A 17,933-nucleotide genomic window follows, 5' to 3' on the forward strand; every position below is an offset into this window, starting at 1 on the left:
TGAGTGATCATGAGACATTAGCACCTGAGTGAACGAAGAGTTCAACGGTAGCAGAGAGCCAGTGTATGCGTGGTCAACCAAGCCCCAAAGGTTTCAGGTTCTCCAAACACAACGTATTATCATGTTAACGCCCTCCGTCCTATAAGGCTTTTCTTATATTGCGGAAAATTATCTAGCTAACAGGCATGCCATCAAAATAGGGGACTTATCATGGCGCTCTTTCGTTTCCACTAGCATGATGGTGCATTGATCTGTTGAGATGTGTACTCCAACTGTATCGCGTTCTTGGTAATTGAGATACTATTCCCCTTTCTGACTCCCGTCCTATGCCTAACCAAGCCCTAGAGCGACAGCCCAGCTTTGAGCGCTCATATGGGAGGTGAAAAGTCCACATACAGAGGTGGTACGGTCTCCGGAAGTAAAACACAGTTCCATCGGCAGAACTCACTAACTGGAAAGATCGAGGAGCAGAGTTGCATGTGAAAAGGTCACGATTTTATGGCTATGACAGAACCCATCAGCGAGTACGGACATACTGACTCGTTAAAGAACCTGAGTGAGGAATACCGGTTCGATAGGTCACATCTACGACTCTCGCCTTCCGTGAGAATCGATAGAACCAGATTTAATGTCTGATTCCTAAATCATTATTTAATGGTGACTCAACGATGACAAACTACAGCTGGGATAAGCGGACTTCAAATTTGACTTCCAGGCTATCCATGACGATTCTTGTACCTCGTCTTTAATGACAAATGCAGCCAGTGGGATGACTCATTATTGAAGGAATGGTGAGCAGTCGCGGCCTCGCAGAGAGAAGTGCTAGAACCATATGGCTTAATTGAGACCTTAAGGATCCATCAGTCTTGTGTGGTGACACAAATGAGAACCCTACATAGAACAGATTTCCGGTCATGCAAAGTCTACAATGCGGTGGTATCTCGCATCAACGTCAGCCCCTGGCAACCCACTTCAGCCCTTGAGGGAAACTCTAATATTGCGTCATGCCACCCCTCTTGTATAAGCCGTCTTTGTAGTGTGGGCGTAACTTTCCTGTCACCTGTATTCCAGTAAGCTTTTGCATATACCAGTACCATGTTACACATGTACTTAACCTGGTGTTAAGAAATATTAAGGATTATGGCATGATAAACAAGGTTTAGCATGTGAATAAGTGAATTATTTCTAGAGGTTGCGCTGTGGAATTGTGCTATAATGGAGATGGCCAACCATGTGAAGGTCTCAAGATTTCGAGATCCGCTAATTTCACATGCACGGGGTAGCGGGTTACTGTGAGATGAATATAAACGCAGTTGAAGGGCGCAAGGTTTATGAAAAAGGCTTAAGGTAGCTTTTAGTGAGAAAAAGATGTATCACTCCCTGTTACTGTGTTCCTGCACCCGCATAAGAGCAATTAACTAGCAGGTGTAGCCCCCTTACGAGACTTACCTTGCCACAAGCCGCTCTACTCGAATAAAAGTAGAACCTACGATGCCGGATGAGTTACAGCTCAACTTAATAATGAATTGATCATCTCCATAACCTTCTCAGCCACCGGATTACTTGTAGTCTATGTAGAGTATTAATAAAGGAGATTTTATAATATATAATATAAAATTATAATAATATGTATTACTTTATTTTATTTTATTAGTATTATTATGTTTAAGTTTATAAATTAGCTTTTAAAAATATATTTAAATACTTTTAAAATTTAATTTAATTTAAATATTTCTTCCCCCTTAAAGGTAAAGTATTATTAAGTTAATATTATTATAATTACCCATCTTAGTTTTAGCCTAGAGCTAGCTATATATAAGCCAGACAGAAAGGCTTGCTTTTTAGCTAGCCCTAATCTTCTTCCTGCAACCTGCTTTCAAGGCCACTCTTGGATTGACCCCTGCCCCATACCACGCTCTAATCGTCTAACACGCTTCCAAAATAAGTTATTGAATCCGAATTTTGATAAAGGCATTCCAGGGAGAACTGATGGAGGCCAAATTTTACTGAAGAGATCGGTCTTGTTCTTTGTAGTCGATGAATATGAAATGATACTGGTTGAACTATTTCGATCAAGAAGAAAAAGTTTAGTTTTTCTGTGCCCCATGCTTCGCGACCGCTTCAATGTCACTGAGTGCAAAAAGTACAATGAAAACCTCTCGTTCAAGCCTAATCCATAACTAGCTTCGCTCTGACAGCCGACATAACACAAGCAGGCTAATCAGTGTCAATGCCGTTGGGATATCCTTTGGCCTCCTCATGAACCGGAAATGGCCAGCGACCCGGGTATTTGGTGACCACTGGCTTGCCCCAAACTTCGTCGTATGGCTTCGGAGCGCCAGTAGAGAATTTTGCAAGCAGTTCAGGTGTCGCTCCGCTGTAGTCAACCAGCGGCTTTCGTACGCTTCTATCCCACGCATTGACCTAGTTTCATACATTAGGATGGGCGAAGATTACAAGGATCTCAATAACTTACCCAGTTACCATGCGCTGCCACGTGAAGTCTCAGTGGCATCTCCACCAGGCAAACAGGTCCCGCAGTGATGTTCTGTGCGTCCAGGATGATCAGGTAGGTGATCTCGCGCCTCTTGTCTCTCGCAACACACACCAGGTGGCCATCTCCCTCGGGTGCCTCTTTGCTCCTGGGAACGAAGCAAGGCTCATGGACCATGACCGTGTCACCGCCTTGCCACACCTTAGACACGCCAGTGTGAGTGTCGACGTGCACTATACCGTCCCACAAGCCGCTGCCCCAGATGACGCCCCAAGTGTGCCTGTAGGGCTTGCCGACATACCTGTCGTCGATGCGGGCCATCTCACCATTGACGTGGCTGAGGACCTGTGGCAGATCAAGTTTATTCGATTCTGCTTTGGGATCGATGGTGAATCGAACAAGCTTCCCAACCATCCTATTGGGATTCGAGGGCCCGAGCTCAGGGTGAGCATCTACGAACGACGATAACCCATCGCCATCGGTGAAGAAAAGGTCAAAGTAGAATTTGCCATTCTCCTCGAAGTGGTTGGAGAAATGCACCCATCCGTGGTTCTTGGGGCCGTAAAACCATTTGATGTCCTCCGGTTTGGGATTTCGTCTTGGTAAAAGACCAAAGGTCAAAGGCTGCTACTCGTCAGTACAAGAAACTCGGGACGGATGATGAGGAAAGATACGCACCAGAAATCTATTGAAGCGAAACTGGGCCTCCCCAGAATTTCTCATAAAATCAACATTAGTCTCGTATGGGAGCAACCCGAACAGAATCCAACTAGATTCATATACTCTGTTAGTCACACGATGTGGGGGATATAGAGGAGGGAAGTGGTGGCCTTACTTGTCAGAGAAGGCGAAATCGTGTGACCATCCGACAAACGGAGTCTTGACCCAGCATTCCTCCTGTTTCACTCCGTCCTTGTCGAATAGATAGTAAACAAGGTCGTTCGAACTTAAGACAGGCCCATTAGCGATCTCAAACATAAGGGAGATATACAACTACTCACCCAATTCCTGAGGCCTCCATTCCAAATCCAAGAAGCTCGCCCGTGGAATAGTCCACCTTTGGATGAGACGTAAATGACATGGAGTTCAGCTGGCCGTCAAAGTCGGTCAATCCTAAATAGCCCATTAGCATCGCACAAGCAGAAAGTATCCGATATAGTCAAGGCAAGTGACGCACCAAATGTCTCCAGTGTATCAGGATCCATGAGGATGGGAGGGCTATCATCTTTGGGGATGAGCAGCTTTTCCCTGAAGAAATGAACGTGCACGTTGCCCGGAGATTGAACTTCGTCCTTCACCCTCGGATCGCCAGAGAAGATATTTCGATAGCTTCCAAAGAGAGGTTCCCGAGCGATGCGTTCAAACACGAAGCGTGGTGTGCGCACATACTTCTGCTTAAAGTCGACAACGCCATTGGAGATGCGCCACGCGTCAACGGCTCCATCGCCATTGATCCAGATGTCTCTGGGGTTGTTGGGGTCTACCTTGTTGCGGCGGGCCCAGATCTGGTCGCACACGATACGGTAGAATGTTCCGTCGATCTCCGAGGGCATAGTACCATGGACCACGCAGGATGCAAGTTCAGCGTCAAAGCGACCTGGTATATCGATGCCCGTAGAGAAGCCTGGGAGAGACTGCTCGAACTGGAACTTCTCGGCGAGGCCGAGGTTGCCCTTTCTGGACTCGATAGTTGCCGTGTCTTCGGAATGGTAGAGCTTGAGCTCGCCGATGTCTTTCAGCTCGTGCATGAGCGACTGCTGGACTTCTTTGTTGGTTGCCATTTTTGACTTAATGACTGGTAATGAAGTTGGAATATGGTGATGTGCAGTGGAATGTCCTTGTCAATTTGATGAAGAGGCATGGCGATGCCATCTTTTATCGGCTTTAGACAATCGATTTGCTGTTATGGGCATAACTTGATCCTTTCTTTCCTTGGTGGCATCAATGAGTGGCCTTGATCGCTTCGATCGCACCAATGGCTACGATGGCTACAGGAACTACCTGGCTTTAGTGGCTCCAGTGGCTACGGTGGCTCCAGTGGATCCAGCAGCGCCATGGCGTATTAGCTCGGCTGACGTTCGACACTAGTCCTGTTTCCGGTGGCCATGTTTAGGTATCGCAATTTAGCTTCATGACGAAGTGAAGAGAACACAGCCACCAGACACGCTACCCCATTGGGGCAGGCGGGTCAAGATTAGAATACACTTCTTGCGATACCTGTGCATGTCGGAATGCACTGTCAAACTGTCACCCTACTGGCTGTTTTCGACTTCAGTTACAGGAACCAACGGTACGCATTTGCAAATGCTGTGAGCCGCTCTAGAAGAAACGGCCCAAAGCTCTTTGCCTAGTGTGTTGGTTGCAACACAAGCAGACCATGGTAGAGTCAAGGTTTCTCAAGAGCAGGGGATGATGAACAGTCATTTCCAACGCAATTTTCGATCTGATAATTCTTGCTCTTTCTATCTGGCAACTTTTTATCTTTGACGATTACAATATGTTGTCGCAATAACAACAATCGTGAAATTCCTGTGCCAGAAGCATCACGACCGTATTAGGATATGCATCGATCTTTAAATTGTAAATAAGGGACATCTTGATGAGCAGTGTGTATGCTTAAAGCGTAAGGAATACAGTGTTCCCACATTTGTCTGATCTAATTTGCTGATCCTTCAATCTCCCCTCTCATCCATTCCACGAGATCGTTCCCCCACGATTCCTCCCTTGCAATATCTGTACCCAACGCAAGGAAAGGACTAATGTGATTATGGCCTCCCCATGTCGAAACAACAAGACCCGGTGCTGGGGAAGAAGATCTCTTGTTCCTCCATGTGGATATGAAACATCGCACGGGGGAGAGGATCTCATCCTCGGGATCCAATGAGACACTTCCTACGTGTATCTGAACCTTACCTCTCTCCAAAGGCTCCCAGACCGAGTCATCTGCCAGATACATCAAGCCATAAGGGCATTTCTGAGCCAGACCGTCACCGTAGTATGAATGCAGTACGTCCGCGCGATCTGGCGCAGCTTTGGAAAAGTCAAAGGGCACAGACAGCAGAGTCACACCTCTGAGACGTACACCATCACCTATCGTAACCTTATTCAGAGTGCTTTGAAACGCAGGGTGAAAGAGGAAAGTCGACCAGTGGATACCGCCGGCAGAGTTTCCCAGTCCGAAGAGATCTCTTTTCTGTCCCTGGAAGTGCTCTGTGATCCACTCGATCGCTGCTGCAATGTCCTCCCCTCCCGATGGGAACTTGGCATCGTGGGTGTTGACAAGTCGATAGTTGATTACTACCGTTGTGAAACCACGAGATGCGAAGAAGTAGCCAGCGTTGGAGTAGACCAGATCTCCGGGGATGGGGAGATTCTTGTCTCCCGCAACAAGACCGCCACCATGTGCCCAAAGGATCACCGGGGAGTTAACTGAGTTTTCCTTTGGCTTATAAAGATCGAGGTTTTGTCTCGGATGTTGGCCGTATTGATGGGTCTCTCTCTCTTTGGAGACGGAATGTATCGCGGGAGCGTTCTGCTGAAGCAGTTCTGTATAGATTTGCATAGTCGGCGAAAGCACGTCTTTGATATCAGTGCCCAGGGCAGGTAGACGATCCATGATGATGATGAAGATATGTCAATAGGTGGATGATGCTCAGTGATGAGGAGAATATTGATGGAACATGGATGGTCATGGAATTGGGAGGCTAATATGCACCTACACAGCAAGAAATGGGAAATTAGTCATCGGCTGTCGACACGCAAGCTATGCCACCCTATGCCACTCAATACTCGGATCATCTCCGCCGCGCTCTACAGCCGCCTCTTGGATACTGCCACCCTATGCTCATTGCGGAGTCAACGCAGGTTCAGCAGGGGACAGGGAGTGCCTATAATTGGCCGCGCGTACATACATTCCGTATTGAATCCCTAGACACTATGCCATGCTGCATGCCCTACATCTCTGGACCGGTAAATTGTGCACTGATTATGTGCTGAAAAAGACTTCATTAATTAATAGACTCATAAATCTAGAATGAAAATAGTAATATCTTATACAATTCTAGAGTTAGTACTTAATATCTGCTAAAGCATAAACTTCCTTTATAGTAACTATCTACTGTATGTTCACTTATCATATGGCCTGAAAGGGGTACCTTCAACTTCAGCTTTGATCTGCAGTGCCAAGAAACGTGAAAAGAACCGAGATGTTCCAATATCTCCAGGACAGTACCAGATGTTTGGATCTATTATAGTCAGCAAGTCTTAACTTCTCTGAAATCATCTTCCAGTTTGGAAATGTGGACGACTTACGTCCGATGGGCTTCCAAGAGCCTCGTGGATTGCCCTCGCGGTCCAGTAGCCAGCACTCGTCTAGCTTGTCAGCAACCTCGGGGTCCAGTAACTTGCAGACCGCCATCTTCATGTTACTCTCGTAGCCAGTTGCAAAAACGACGACATCAGCCGAGACCTTGCTGCCGTCTGCAAAGCTCAGCCCACGGGAGTTGAAACCTGTGAGTGGACTCCCGGATTTGACCTTGATCTGCCTTGAGTATTAGTATGAAAGAAGACTTCATCTTGAGATCTCGGTAGCACGATTACCTTGCCATCTATAATCATCTGCGAGACACCGACGTCCATGTAATGACGACCCGCTTTCTCAAAGAGAATTTGGGTGAGATCTGCCTCCCGGTTTACCTTGAACCCATTTTCTTCGAGCTTTTCAAACCTTTCCTTATCTTGAAGGGCCATTTGACGAGCCACCTCCTTCATGAAGACTCTTTCGATGGCGAGTGGGTTCGTGAAAAACGACTTATCAACATCTGGCACGTTGACTCCTTTGTGGAAAGCTTGATGAAGTGGTAATCTTTCAACATTGAGGACAGCCGTGCGAGATCGCTGCACCATGGTCACATCCATGCCGGCATGCAGCATATCCTCAGCAACATCATGCCCAGTGTTTGCTGTTCCGATAACAACACCTCGTTTTCCAGCCCATTGAGATGCACTAATGTAGTCAACAGAATGGAGCACCTCTCCTGTAAACTCATCACGATCTGGAAACACTGGGACTCTAGCCTGGCGGCCAGTGAAACCTATACAGAAAACAACGTGCCTCGCTACTATGGTGCGTTGGTTCCCAGACTGGTTCAGCGAGACGGTCCATGAGGTCTTGTCACTGTTGAACTTGACATGCTCGGCGGTCGTTGATAGCCACAGGCTGTCAGCTAGCTTATATCGATCCACGAAGCTTTGGTAATATTCTTTCAGATCTTCGGCTCCCAGATAATATGGAGCATTCTCAGGCGGCTTGAAATTGAAGGGTAGTGAATCTTGGAGTTGTTAGTACCAGCTCAAGCGAATCTCAATCTCGGAACATACTCTGGGCTTTCGGTGTATGTAACCGTAGAGAATGATAACGATCTGTCCAATTCATACCGACTTGAGGAGTCTTGTCGCAAGCGATGGCGTTGACACCTAAAGCCTTAAGTCTTGCCAGGGTAGACAGACCGGATGGACCAAAGCCGACAACAAGGGCGTCAAAATGCGATGGTTCATGGTGCGAATCTCCGTTTCGAGGATCTAATGTCCCTTTTCCAAGGAGATTAAGGGGATAGATGTCTGGATCCCCGTAGCCGTCAATACTCTCAAGGATTGTACTCAGGGACCAGATCTTGTATTCCCCATCTGTCTCCTCCCCATGTACGACGTCTGGGGCGATCTTGACCAGCCCAAGGCAGCGTCCGCGTGGCTGCAACCCATTCGTAAAATGGAATCGGGCGTCTATGGAAGATAGGGGCCCTTTTCTGACGACCACTACGCTCTCTTTCTCAAGTTTAAAGCCAGAAGGTTTATGCAAAGCCGTAATGTCTCGCCAGGCTGCCCCAGCTGAGATGCCACTCGTGAAGGTCCTCAAGGTGGAGGTCATGGCGAGCAGGTCTCGCCAGTGAGCAGTATCGGGAGCCAGAACAGATACATCATTTGCAGCAAGTCTATCGATGCAATCTTTGGCAATCTGCACATGATCGACTGTTTCTGGAATTGGTGCTGTGAAAAGTGTTGCCGGGAGGCTGGCTAGTGGGAACGAGGGTGCCGGCATTGTGAAGATCTGCTGAAAGCGTTATAGGACAAGTCATAAGTTTGTCATCGATGACGATCAAGTAGATATATCGGAAGCTCATTGTGTGCTTGCTTGGTCTTGCGCTTACCATATTAACCTTACTGAGACGCGCTGCAAGGTACTGAGCATGGACCATGGGGTCCGTCTGAGATGAGTAGCCACTTGAATACACTAGCAGGATGGCACCCCTATTTGGAGCCACCCGCTACGATAAAATGCCACCCTTAGCCTGAACCTTATCTCAAATAGCCCCTGGCAATGCAACCTTGCAACTACAGTTCCCCCGCAATCTTACATACTTACGACCGCTACGAAGTCATACCGCCATGGTATTTTATCCCGAGCAGCTGGCGTCTAAAAGATGTAACTCCTTCAACCGAGCCAATTCTCCCTATCTCTGATTTCTCTTCCTTCTCAAGTCCTTCTTGTAAGAATGTCAGTATCTCCAATGATGGAGAAAAACAACGACGCCGCTTCATTTGTTCACAAGGAGACACTGGGCAATGTTCGACTTCGTGATGAAGGGAACAATATCATTCTGGTTCCTACTCCATCTAACAGCCCCAATGATCCCCTGAACTGGTGAGAACAGATTCCTCAGAGATCCGCCAACGATAGCTAACTCTGCCCCCAGGCCAAAGGCGTATCGTTACTACATCGCTGGCGTCGTCTCGTTGGCTATCTTCTTAACCAACTTCGTCGCAGCAGGGCCCACTGTCGCCATGATCGACATGGCAACCGACTATTTCGGAGCCGGTCCCGACCTGCCTGGCAGCATATCCAAGATATCGTACTTTATCACCGCCACTACCCTCCTGCAGGGCATGGGTAATTTGATATGGATGCCTCTCGTAGTCAAGTTTGGTCGCCGTCCCATCTATGTTATCTCCTTCGTTTTGTTTACGGCAACTACCTTCTGGACAGGCGGGGCGTCAACTTATGATAGTACGCTAGCCGCACGTATTCTCATGGGGTTCTCTTCTGGCGCTGCCGAGTGCCTTGCTCCATTAACCATCTCAGACATATTCTTTCTCCATGAGCGAGGCACCATTATGGCGTAAGTGCTTTCATTCGGCTTTTACCTTTGCAGATTTGGCTGACGGGATGTACAGAATCTATTCAGCAGCCCTTTCGGCAGGTGTGGGTTGCGGTATCGTAGTTTCGGGCCTCATTACGATCAATTTGCACTGGCGATATATATATTGGGTTTCCGGTGCGCTAGTTGGCGCTTGCACGCTTCTCATTATTCTTATATTCCCAGAAACTGAGTACAATAGGGAGAAGATGATAGGTATTCGCTTCTGTTCTGTCCACCAATGGGTCTCCCGAGTCTGACCAGAGTATACACAGAGACAGAGACAGCTCCTAATGCGTCAGAACTGGGTTCTCAATCGCTGCCCTCGGACAAATCTAGACTGCACGTCTACTGGAAGAGCCTTTCCCTCTATAGTGGTACACGTACACAGGAGTCTTTCTCGAAGCTCTTTGTCCGCCCAATCATCCTCATTATACTCCCTCCCGTCTTGTGGGCAACCCTAATCATGGCAGCTGCTATTGGCTTTCTTGTCGCTATTACATCCAACTATGCCTCGGCTTTCAGCACTCTCTATAACTTCAAGCCGTGGCAGTCAGGACTCTGCTTCATTGCTAGCCCTATCGGTGCCTTAGCTGGCAACTTCTGTGGTGGCTATGTCAGTGACCGGACTGCTGACTACTTTACGAAGCGGAACAACGGCATTCGAAGTCCGGAGATGCGTTTACCTGCCATTGCTATCTCATTGATCACTGGACCTCTGGCTCTTGTTCTCTACGGCATAAGCGTTGCTGATGCGTACCATTGGATTGTGCCTACTGTTGGCATCGGGCTTTGTACGTTTCCTCTCCTTCAACAAAGTGATGACTCTAATCAACAACCTTTTAGTGACATTCTCTGTCGTCCAAGCCACAAACATCAGTCTGGTATACACTATCGACGCTTATAGGCCAATTGCAGGCGAGATAGCAGTTACGCAGTACGCATACAAATGTGAGTCATTTAGATTTTACAGCAAACTTAAGAAACACTACTGATATCCTATACAGCTGCTTTTGGGTTTCTTCTTTCATTCTATACGAATCCGTGGATCGACAAGTCTGGATATAAAGCAGCATTTGGTGCCATGGCCGGAATCATCGGTGGCATCATTCTCCTTGGAGCTCCGATTTTCATATATGGCAAGAGGATCAGGAATACCACGTGGAGGTGGAAGGTCATTAGAAGCCTTGCCCATTGGGAGGAGGATCGCGAGGTCGGCGAGTGATTGTACATGAAAAGACCGTTAGGGAGAGACCATAGTCCCTCAGGTATTGCCCTGTCGATCTCCTCAGGTTTCCGAAGTGCTTGAGTGAACAGAGTTCAAGCTTCCTCATTAGTTACCACAGCCGAATAATGGCGATCCCTGATACTATGGTTGTGAAGTTGACCCCCGTAGTGCCGACGTTTAACAATCCATTTAAGCTCCATCTAGATAACAAGAGCTTTGAACTATCCGTACAATACCAAGAACGACCATTAGTTAATCGCAAGTCTGCACAAATACCAGGTCAAGTCAGAAGCCAACGTAAGCCAGTAGAAAAGGCCATGACGAGCCGGGTAAATAAGAAGCCGCTCTACGGGTTTTGCTTCATTTACCCCAATCCCGAAGCTACAATACATTCGAAGTCCGCTGTGTTCGAGGACGCAACAAGAAGCTGCTGTTTCAGTCGCGTAAGTCTTTGACAGACATCATAGAGGCCTACAGGCTGTCAGGAGCTATGCAGTTTAGGTGAAGGTGAATGGGTAAGGTCATACAGTGCCAAAGCGATGAATCGAACAACTTAGCGTATAATTCTAGAGGAAAGACCTCAGGCGACTCATGGTGCAAATCAACCCAGCCGTCGGCTTCTGAAATGGCGTCGCTAATTAATTTATCAACGACAGGGTGTAGGCTCCGGTCGGACTTCTTGCTCTGCAAGTACCAACAGAGAAGTAAAGCTAAGCAGCATGTTAGAATACAATTCTGAGCGCCTGGAGATGGGAGGAACGTACTCCCTTCGTAGGGTGCGATGAAGGTGAGAGGCGCGAATTTGTGAAGACCAACTGATTTAATGTATCCCAAGCCTGTCTGACAGTCTGACCTTAACATTTCAGCTGCCATTATGAGAGCCTTCTCCAGTCTAGCTGTTAGACAGATGTCAGAAGATGTTTCTAGGCTTGCCCAATCGAAAAGAGCCGGGCTTTGAAGGGACTGTTTCATAGTCTTCAATTGCTGGCTTCCGTACAGATGAAAGCTTGTCGAGAGTATCATAGACCGTGTTGTATGCGCCATATGAGACACCGAGGACTCTATGAGGAACTGAGTAGATGATTGTTCTTTCCAGGCGTTCTTGAGAACTTGAACCGGCCCATCCATTTTCTCGATGAAGGTGTTGAATAGGTCAGGGTGCTGGGCCCCGAAAAGCGATTCAAAGGCGCATATGTGACATACTACAGCCGAAACAATAGTTGCAAAACCAAAGTCGGAGTTCTGCGGAGGTAACTCGTATCCATCGAGAACTAGCTTGACGGTATCGGTGCTGTAAAAGGCTTCATTGGGGCGTTTCCAGCAACTTTCGTCCTTTGACCATAATGATGCAGATGACGGTAGCGGGAATCTGGTGTGCTGAATTGTAAGTAAGGAACACCGTTCCGGACTGTCTAAGAACAAGGCAGCGCTGAGAATGACAATTGCCGACAGACACCTGAGCTACGGTTAGAACTCGCAGAGCGTTCGAGCACTGAGCAGATACTTCACCTGTTTAGCGTCTCATGGTGTACCCATTCCTTGTACGTTGGTGTCTCGGGAACCTCCAGCTCTCGGATAGCCTCGTGGGCAAGCTTTAAGCAAATCAGTCTTTATCATGAAGTTTATACATCTGGAAAACCGACGGTCATAACCTGACTGAGAGTTTGTATTGAACGCCCCTCTGCAAGTGAGTTTCCACTAAAGGCATCAAGATAATACACCAAGAGACTAGTTTGCAACGGCCATAGTTGACCTTTGGTGTCCTTGTTATGGAAAAGAGCCGATTCTCCGTGCTGTGAGAGTGTGTTAGCTATAAATGCCTTTTAAATGTGCATGATGAGATGCCCAATCGTACCTTTCTCATTAACAGCAAGGCCGCCACGTGTAGACTCTGTGCTGCAGTCGGCTCCTTGGCATACAGAGCACCGCATGCCATTATCTGGATCAAAAGAGGTGCTTCAAGAAACCTTTAGCTGATGGGTACAAAAGCAACATAGAGTATCATGTCGGTGGTTTACCTGGGGTAGAAATGATATTAAAAGTCGGAAGATGCACGATGGGCATGTGCGGGGCCATATACTCAAAGAAGCCTCGAACAAATCGACTGACGGCGAATTTGGATGGAAACCGGTAACTTGAAAACCGCTCCGATGTGGTGACAGCATCGTAGTTTTGCTTGGCTCTCTGATACTGCTCGTCCTCAATATAGAAGGCGCCTCTACTTTCGGGTGGACAACTTGCGATCGAGGTACTGCTGATGGGAGAGGGGGGAGCCTGCAAAGGCGGGAATCTGATCCCTTGGTGGTTCTGCGGGGCCATATCTGGAAGCAGCAAGACGTCTGGCCCGATTATCTGCGACATAGCGGGATCAGCAAACTGGAAATCTCCCCAGATGTCCAACATGTCTGTTGAAGTCACGGTTGGAGCATCGAGCCCCAAAAGCCTGTTCTCTCGAGAAATGGAGTCCCCGAAACTCTCGTATACCGCGCTGGTGACGTCGGAGTCCTGCGGCAGGCTTGTTCCTAGGGTACTCATCCGTCTTGGCTCTTTATCGCTAGCGGTGCCATCTAAATCGCTCTGTTCTTGTATCGAGGCGGCACGGCGCGGTGACAAGCTGCTGCGACTTCGGCTATTGCCGTTACTCGGTGTTCGCATCTTATCGGGGTGGAAGTTCCTCGTATGGCGAGTGATGACATCTTTGCGGGACGAAGACAACTTGCAGTATAAGCAGGAGAATGGCTTGTCTGCCCGGTCTGCAGGGCATTGTTTAATGATACAGGTCTCTCTGCTGCCAAAAGGTGGGACTCACGGCTTTTCTGGTGGCGCTTTAGATGCGCCTGGCGATTGAACTTGGATTTGCACTGCGTACAGTTGAAGACGCGGGAAGCAGCAACGGGGCTGGTATCACCTCGTGGCTCCGCATCCGGCGATTCTGCTAACACCATGTTGGGTCATGTAGTATGCATCAAGCGTCGGCGATACGGCATTGAGGTCATCACAAGATGCAGAAAAGAAGTAGGGCGATCCGTGATGAATTGACCATTCAATAACAAGTCGCAATCATAGATAGTACAATAACAAGATAATGTGATTGACGAGGCGAGATTGCGGTAGGAATGTGCGTTAGCTGGTGTCGAGATCGGGTTACGGCTCAGCAGAAGAGAGAGTGGTAAGGTTAGGGGAAAGCAGTGACCTAGTGGGTTTGCCTGGCAAGCTGCCTTTTGTATGTTGCTACCCTGAAATCCCCCGCACCGGGGTTAATCGAGGCTAAGGAACCCTGCATTAGGATGGCTGATCAGCGAGATGCGGGGAGGGCATTTTCGGGACCTGTATCTGTATGTATTAATAAGCCCCCCATTAGTTTTGGAGCGAATCCTATTTGCTGTCTGTGAGTAGCAAGGCTTGATGGTCCGGAAGGCGGTGCAGCGGGAGGACATCTACCCTGTGACGAATGGGCGGATTAGAATTTTAGGTTTGGGTAGTAAGTCCCGCTTACTAATCTCACGTTTGGATGTGGCATACCTTGGCCTTGGTAGCATGACGACATGTATAGAATCAGATGAAAACTATAAATAGGCACCATTTCCGTATTTCAGCAAGTTTCGCGTATAATCGCAGGCCCTTAGCTACAGATGTCAACTGTAAATAGAATATCAAGGTCCCAATTTAACAGCATACCATAATACCTAACCTATAGCATAGATTCTAACTGATAGTTATGTTTAACACCTCGCAGGCCTCTATGTATAATGCTAAGAATGTGACTTAAGAGCTTTAGCACAACGAGGGTGTATAGCTACAAGTTCACATTGGCAGTATAGTATTTAAGGATTACGTCGTCTAGACCTAAATAGCACTTACGTCTTCCTGCTGTTATCCTCGGCTATTATGAAAAATTAAATTCCTCTATCTATAGTTGAGTTTACGCAGTTAACGTGAGAGTGCTATTTTGAGTAAACAGACCTAAGACCTGCTACTTACACCACGCTCCTTTCCTCGCCCTGTTAGCATGGGGCCTCGGGCCTGCCGAGGAGACGAAAGACGGTACTATTGGCACACGATCAGTATCTTTAGTAACTAGCAGCCGAGGCTCTCGGGAAGTGACAAAGGTAGATATGTATTACGGCCATTCAGACTTATCTGGAACTATAATTTTAGGCCAATGGTCTGGGAAAATACTATATAAGGTCAACACACCACAGAGTCCTCAGACAGTCATCACCCTACAATCTTCAACCTCTATAAAACCCAACCTACACCAGCAAAGCTCTGAAGTAAACCTCACCAACCCTTCAAAATAGCCACGATTCGAGACGTTGATATCACCACCTATGATGGCCTGAACTTGAAAGGAACCTTTTACAGTGTTGGGCCCAAGAGACCTTGCATTATCATGACCCATGGGGTGATTTAATCCATACGTCGATGCGATAAAGACCCTAACTCGGAGTCACAGTTCTCTGGCCACCGAGAGCAGTTCCTGCCCGAACTTGCTGCCAAGTTCAACGACGCTGGCTATGGAGCGTTGGTTTACGATAATCGATGCTGGGGCGAAAGTGAAGGCCTTCCTCGGTGTGAAGCCGATCCCGCGAAGCAGTCACGAGATTATCTCGACGCATTCAACTTCGCTGCAGCACTTCCAGATGTCGACCCCACCAAGGTCGTGTACTGGGGATCCAGCCTGTCCGGAGGCAACGCCATTTGCGCAGCTTCCATGAACAAGAGCCTGGCAGGCACTATATCACAAGTCCCATTCGTATCCGGCGGTTCCATGGCTCGTATCACCGGAGCGCCAGAGTCTGTTCTGGTTTCTCATCGCGTCCCCAAGTCAGAGATTCGGATCCCGATCTATCCCAACTTTGTCGAGGAGGTGCAAGATGGTACCACCAAGGCTATTCTGAAAGATGCTGGAGCCGTTGAGTTTGCAGAGGAAATGGCCCGACGAGGCTACAGCTACGACAAGACGGCTACTCTTCAGAGTATGGTCAACACGATCATGCACGAGCCAACGGGAGTTATCCATCATATCTCGCCAACACCACTGCTCATGATTGTGGCGGATGACGACGTGTGCACTTATACGCATTTGCAGCTGGAGGCCTTTGAGAAGGCATTGCATCCCAAAACCCTCAAGGTTATCAAGGGAATTGGGCATTTTGATCTGTACTATGGCAAGAGGTTTCAGGAAGTTGTTGATGTTCAGCTCGAGTTTTTAAAGAGCATCTTCTCGTGGTATAGAGTCTAGCCAAGGCAATATATATAGTACGAAACCTTTTACTTACATTGCGTTGAAGACAACATATAGCACCGAGACTGCCGCAGAGAAGTTGTCTTTCTGCGTATATACTGACTAGATTGTGTCAAAGAATTGGCTGCCTTGCAATTCCCCTTGCATTGCACCATATTAATACAGGCCTCTCCTATGAAGGAGAGGTAGTCCCAAGCCATCTCAAAGGATGGCCGCTTTTCGGTCTTGATCCTATGCACAAACACCTCCAAGTCGTGGTAGACGCAGCCAACACTTTCTCAGCTCCATACTATGGCACCCAGTGGGTCAAGGAAGCAGCAGAGCACGTCGCCAAGCTAGCCAAGTCGTTCAATAAGCTTTCATTGCAGTCGGGTCAAGAGGCTATGAAAGACTGGGTCGATATCCTTGTGAGATATCCGGAAACATATTTGGGTCTTGTGTGGACTGTAGACATGTGCGTTAGCCGCAGGAAGCTACCTGAAGCTCAAGACTTTCCTTTGTGCCTCCGCAACGATGTGGAGAGGCTGAATGCAGCCCCTCGGGAATTGGAGCATGAGAATCTAGACTCTCGGTCTTTGGATGGGCAGAAGGACCTTCAGCTCATACAGTCACTAGATTATCTTTTGGGTATCCAAGAGCCCATGGTAGATGTCATATAAGACAGTATCATATAGTAATCAAAGCCGTTAACTTTCAGTCATTCAACCTTATCTATGTCTTAACAACATGGTGTTAATTAGCCTGCCTGTTACTGCCATTCTGCTATTCAGCTTTCATGGCAAAGGGGCACCCAGGACCACTCCACTCAGATCTGATATACTGGCAATACGCTTGATCACTTCCCCTGATATCGTCTTTCCTCGCCTTCGCCTTCTCTACATCCAACGTCTCGATCCTCTTCCAAAATGACTCCCGCGGGTCTGGTAAGAATGTTTCAGCAAAGCTCATTGCTGTCCCAACCAGAAACACAATTAACCACTGAAAAATAGGATTAATGGGTTCGATCCGCATTGCCTTGAGAGTTGTAGGCAGTGTAAGAGCTTTCACTATGGATACTCCTAGCCATCGAAGGCCGTGGGGAAAGTATCGGAAAGCGAATTGATTCATGATTGCCAAGCCGATGTATTGCATTCTGATATCGAACTCGCGTGTCTCGTTTTCGTAGTCTTCGCAGAACTGGATACAGCCCTCAAAGTCTTCAGGATATCCGTGAACAGAATTCCCATCCTCTTTAATGAAGAGCGGCGTCATATCCCGCCAAAAGTGGTGAGCGGCAATCTTCTCTTTCTCTGTGAAGCCCGATAGTCCCAGCCGAAGACGAAGACGGTGCATAAGTACAGCACTGAAAGTTGTGACGTACAGATAATCTTCGTTATACGAGAAGTTGCCGGGATAGCGACGAGCCAGAGACGCGTGAAGGTTGTTGATATGTTCCACTGCGTCTCGACATCGTTTGTCGCTGGGTCCATAGTGCCACCATGTCATGTTGTAGTTTTCGGTATCTTCAACGCGCTGGGCTCCTCGCTTCACAACCTTGCCACCGTCTGAGCGCCAGACAGTTTCGCAGCCGTGGGTCGTGATGATGAAATTGGGAAACGTAAGGGCGTATATCATGTTATTCATGAAATCATTTGAACGGTAGCAAGACATGAGCCGCCACATAAGTTCATAGTCGGTCTCTGGATCGAGGCTGTTGATGGTGTCGGAGATCCAGTGATAGCCTCCGGGGGATATTTCTTTAGACATGATTGATAAAGAGAATGAGTGAAA

At 47.8% G+C, this 17,933-nt stretch overlaps 8 protein-coding genes across 8 annotated transcripts; 3 read left to right on the forward strand and 5 right to left on the reverse strand.

Moving 5' to 3' along the window:
• Window positions 1–2,217: 2,217 nt before the first annotated feature.
• On the reverse strand, window positions 2,218–4,275 carry FOBCDRAFT_201052 (retinal pigment epithelial membrane protein-domain-containing protein; the record flags this gene model as incomplete). The annotated part of the gene is made up of 6 exons (XM_059608993.1): window positions 2,218–2,424; window positions 2,477–3,118; window positions 3,173–3,263; window positions 3,330–3,440; window positions 3,496–3,607; window positions 3,672–4,275. 6 exons carry the CDS (start codon window positions 4,273–4,275, stop codon window positions 2,218–2,220), a joined length of 1,767 nt encoding a protein of 588 aa, XP_059464816.1.
• Window positions 4,276–5,150: 875 nt separating this feature from the next.
• Window positions 5,151–6,110, reverse strand: FOBCDRAFT_273504 (Alpha/Beta hydrolase protein; the record flags this gene model as incomplete). The annotated part of the gene is made up of 1 exon (XM_031183097.2): window positions 5,151–6,110. One exon carries the CDS (start codon window positions 6,108–6,110, stop codon window positions 5,151–5,153), a length of 960 nt encoding a protein of 319 aa, XP_031038739.2.
• A 509-nt stretch (window positions 6,111–6,619) lies between these two features.
• On the reverse strand, window positions 6,620–8,591 carry FOBCDRAFT_134877 (flavin-containing monooxygenase; the record flags this gene model as incomplete). Its single annotated transcript, XM_059607924.1, has 4 exons — window positions 6,620–6,738; window positions 6,806–7,034; window positions 7,094–7,824; window positions 7,874–8,591. The coding sequence occupies 4 exons, from the start codon at window positions 8,589–8,591 to the stop codon at window positions 6,620–6,622; spliced, it is 1,797 nt and encodes a 598-aa protein (XP_059464817.1).
• Window positions 8,592–9,063: 472 nt separating this feature from the next.
• On the forward strand, window positions 9,064–10,912 carry FOBCDRAFT_134023 (major facilitator superfamily domain-containing protein; the record flags this gene model as incomplete). The annotated part of the gene is made up of 6 exons (XM_059607916.1): window positions 9,064–9,194; window positions 9,247–9,669; window positions 9,725–9,903; window positions 9,954–10,481; window positions 10,534–10,638; window positions 10,695–10,912. The coding sequence occupies 6 exons, from the start codon at window positions 9,064–9,066 to the stop codon at window positions 10,910–10,912; spliced, it is 1,584 nt and encodes a 527-aa protein (XP_059464818.1).
• Window positions 10,913–11,022: 110 nt separating this feature from the next.
• On the reverse strand, window positions 11,023–13,860 carry FOBCDRAFT_260352 (uncharacterized protein; the record flags this gene model as incomplete). The annotated part of the gene is made up of 8 exons (XM_031183100.3): window positions 11,023–11,386; window positions 11,443–11,625; window positions 11,680–12,371; window positions 12,425–12,507; window positions 12,559–12,708; window positions 12,771–12,871; window positions 12,934–13,668; window positions 13,725–13,860. The coding sequence occupies 8 exons, from the start codon at window positions 13,858–13,860 to the stop codon at window positions 11,280–11,282; spliced, it is 2,187 nt and encodes a 728-aa protein (XP_031038742.2). The 3' UTR covers window positions 11,023–11,279.
• A 460-nt stretch (window positions 13,861–14,320) lies between these two features.
• FOBCDRAFT_239539 (Alpha/Beta hydrolase protein) lies at window positions 14,321–16,160 on the forward strand (the record flags this gene model as incomplete). Its single annotated transcript, XM_059610267.1, has 3 exons — window positions 14,321–14,396; window positions 15,217–15,320; window positions 15,372–16,160. 3 exons carry the CDS (start codon window positions 14,321–14,323, stop codon window positions 16,158–16,160), a joined length of 969 nt encoding a protein of 322 aa, XP_059467152.1.
• A 236-nt stretch (window positions 16,161–16,396) lies between these two features.
• On the forward strand, window positions 16,397–16,822 carry FOBCDRAFT_201058 (uncharacterized protein; the record flags this gene model as incomplete). Its single annotated transcript, XM_059608994.1, has 1 exon — window positions 16,397–16,822. The coding sequence occupies one exon, from the start codon at window positions 16,397–16,399 to the stop codon at window positions 16,820–16,822; it is 426 nt and encodes a 141-aa protein (XP_059467153.1).
• A 103-nt stretch (window positions 16,823–16,925) lies between these two features.
• Window positions 16,926–17,909, reverse strand: FOBCDRAFT_134753 (uncharacterized protein; the record flags this gene model as incomplete). Its single annotated transcript, XM_031183102.2, has 1 exon — window positions 16,926–17,909. One exon carries the CDS (start codon window positions 17,907–17,909, stop codon window positions 16,926–16,928), a length of 984 nt encoding a protein of 327 aa, XP_031038744.2.
• Window positions 17,910–17,933: the final 24 nt, after the last annotated feature.

Source organism: Fusarium oxysporum, chromosome V, assembly GCF_013085055.1.
Source record: "Fusarium oxysporum Fo47 chromosome V, complete sequence".
Classification (NCBI taxonomy): Eukaryota; Fungi; Ascomycota; class Sordariomycetes; order Hypocreales; family Nectriaceae; genus Fusarium; species Fusarium oxysporum.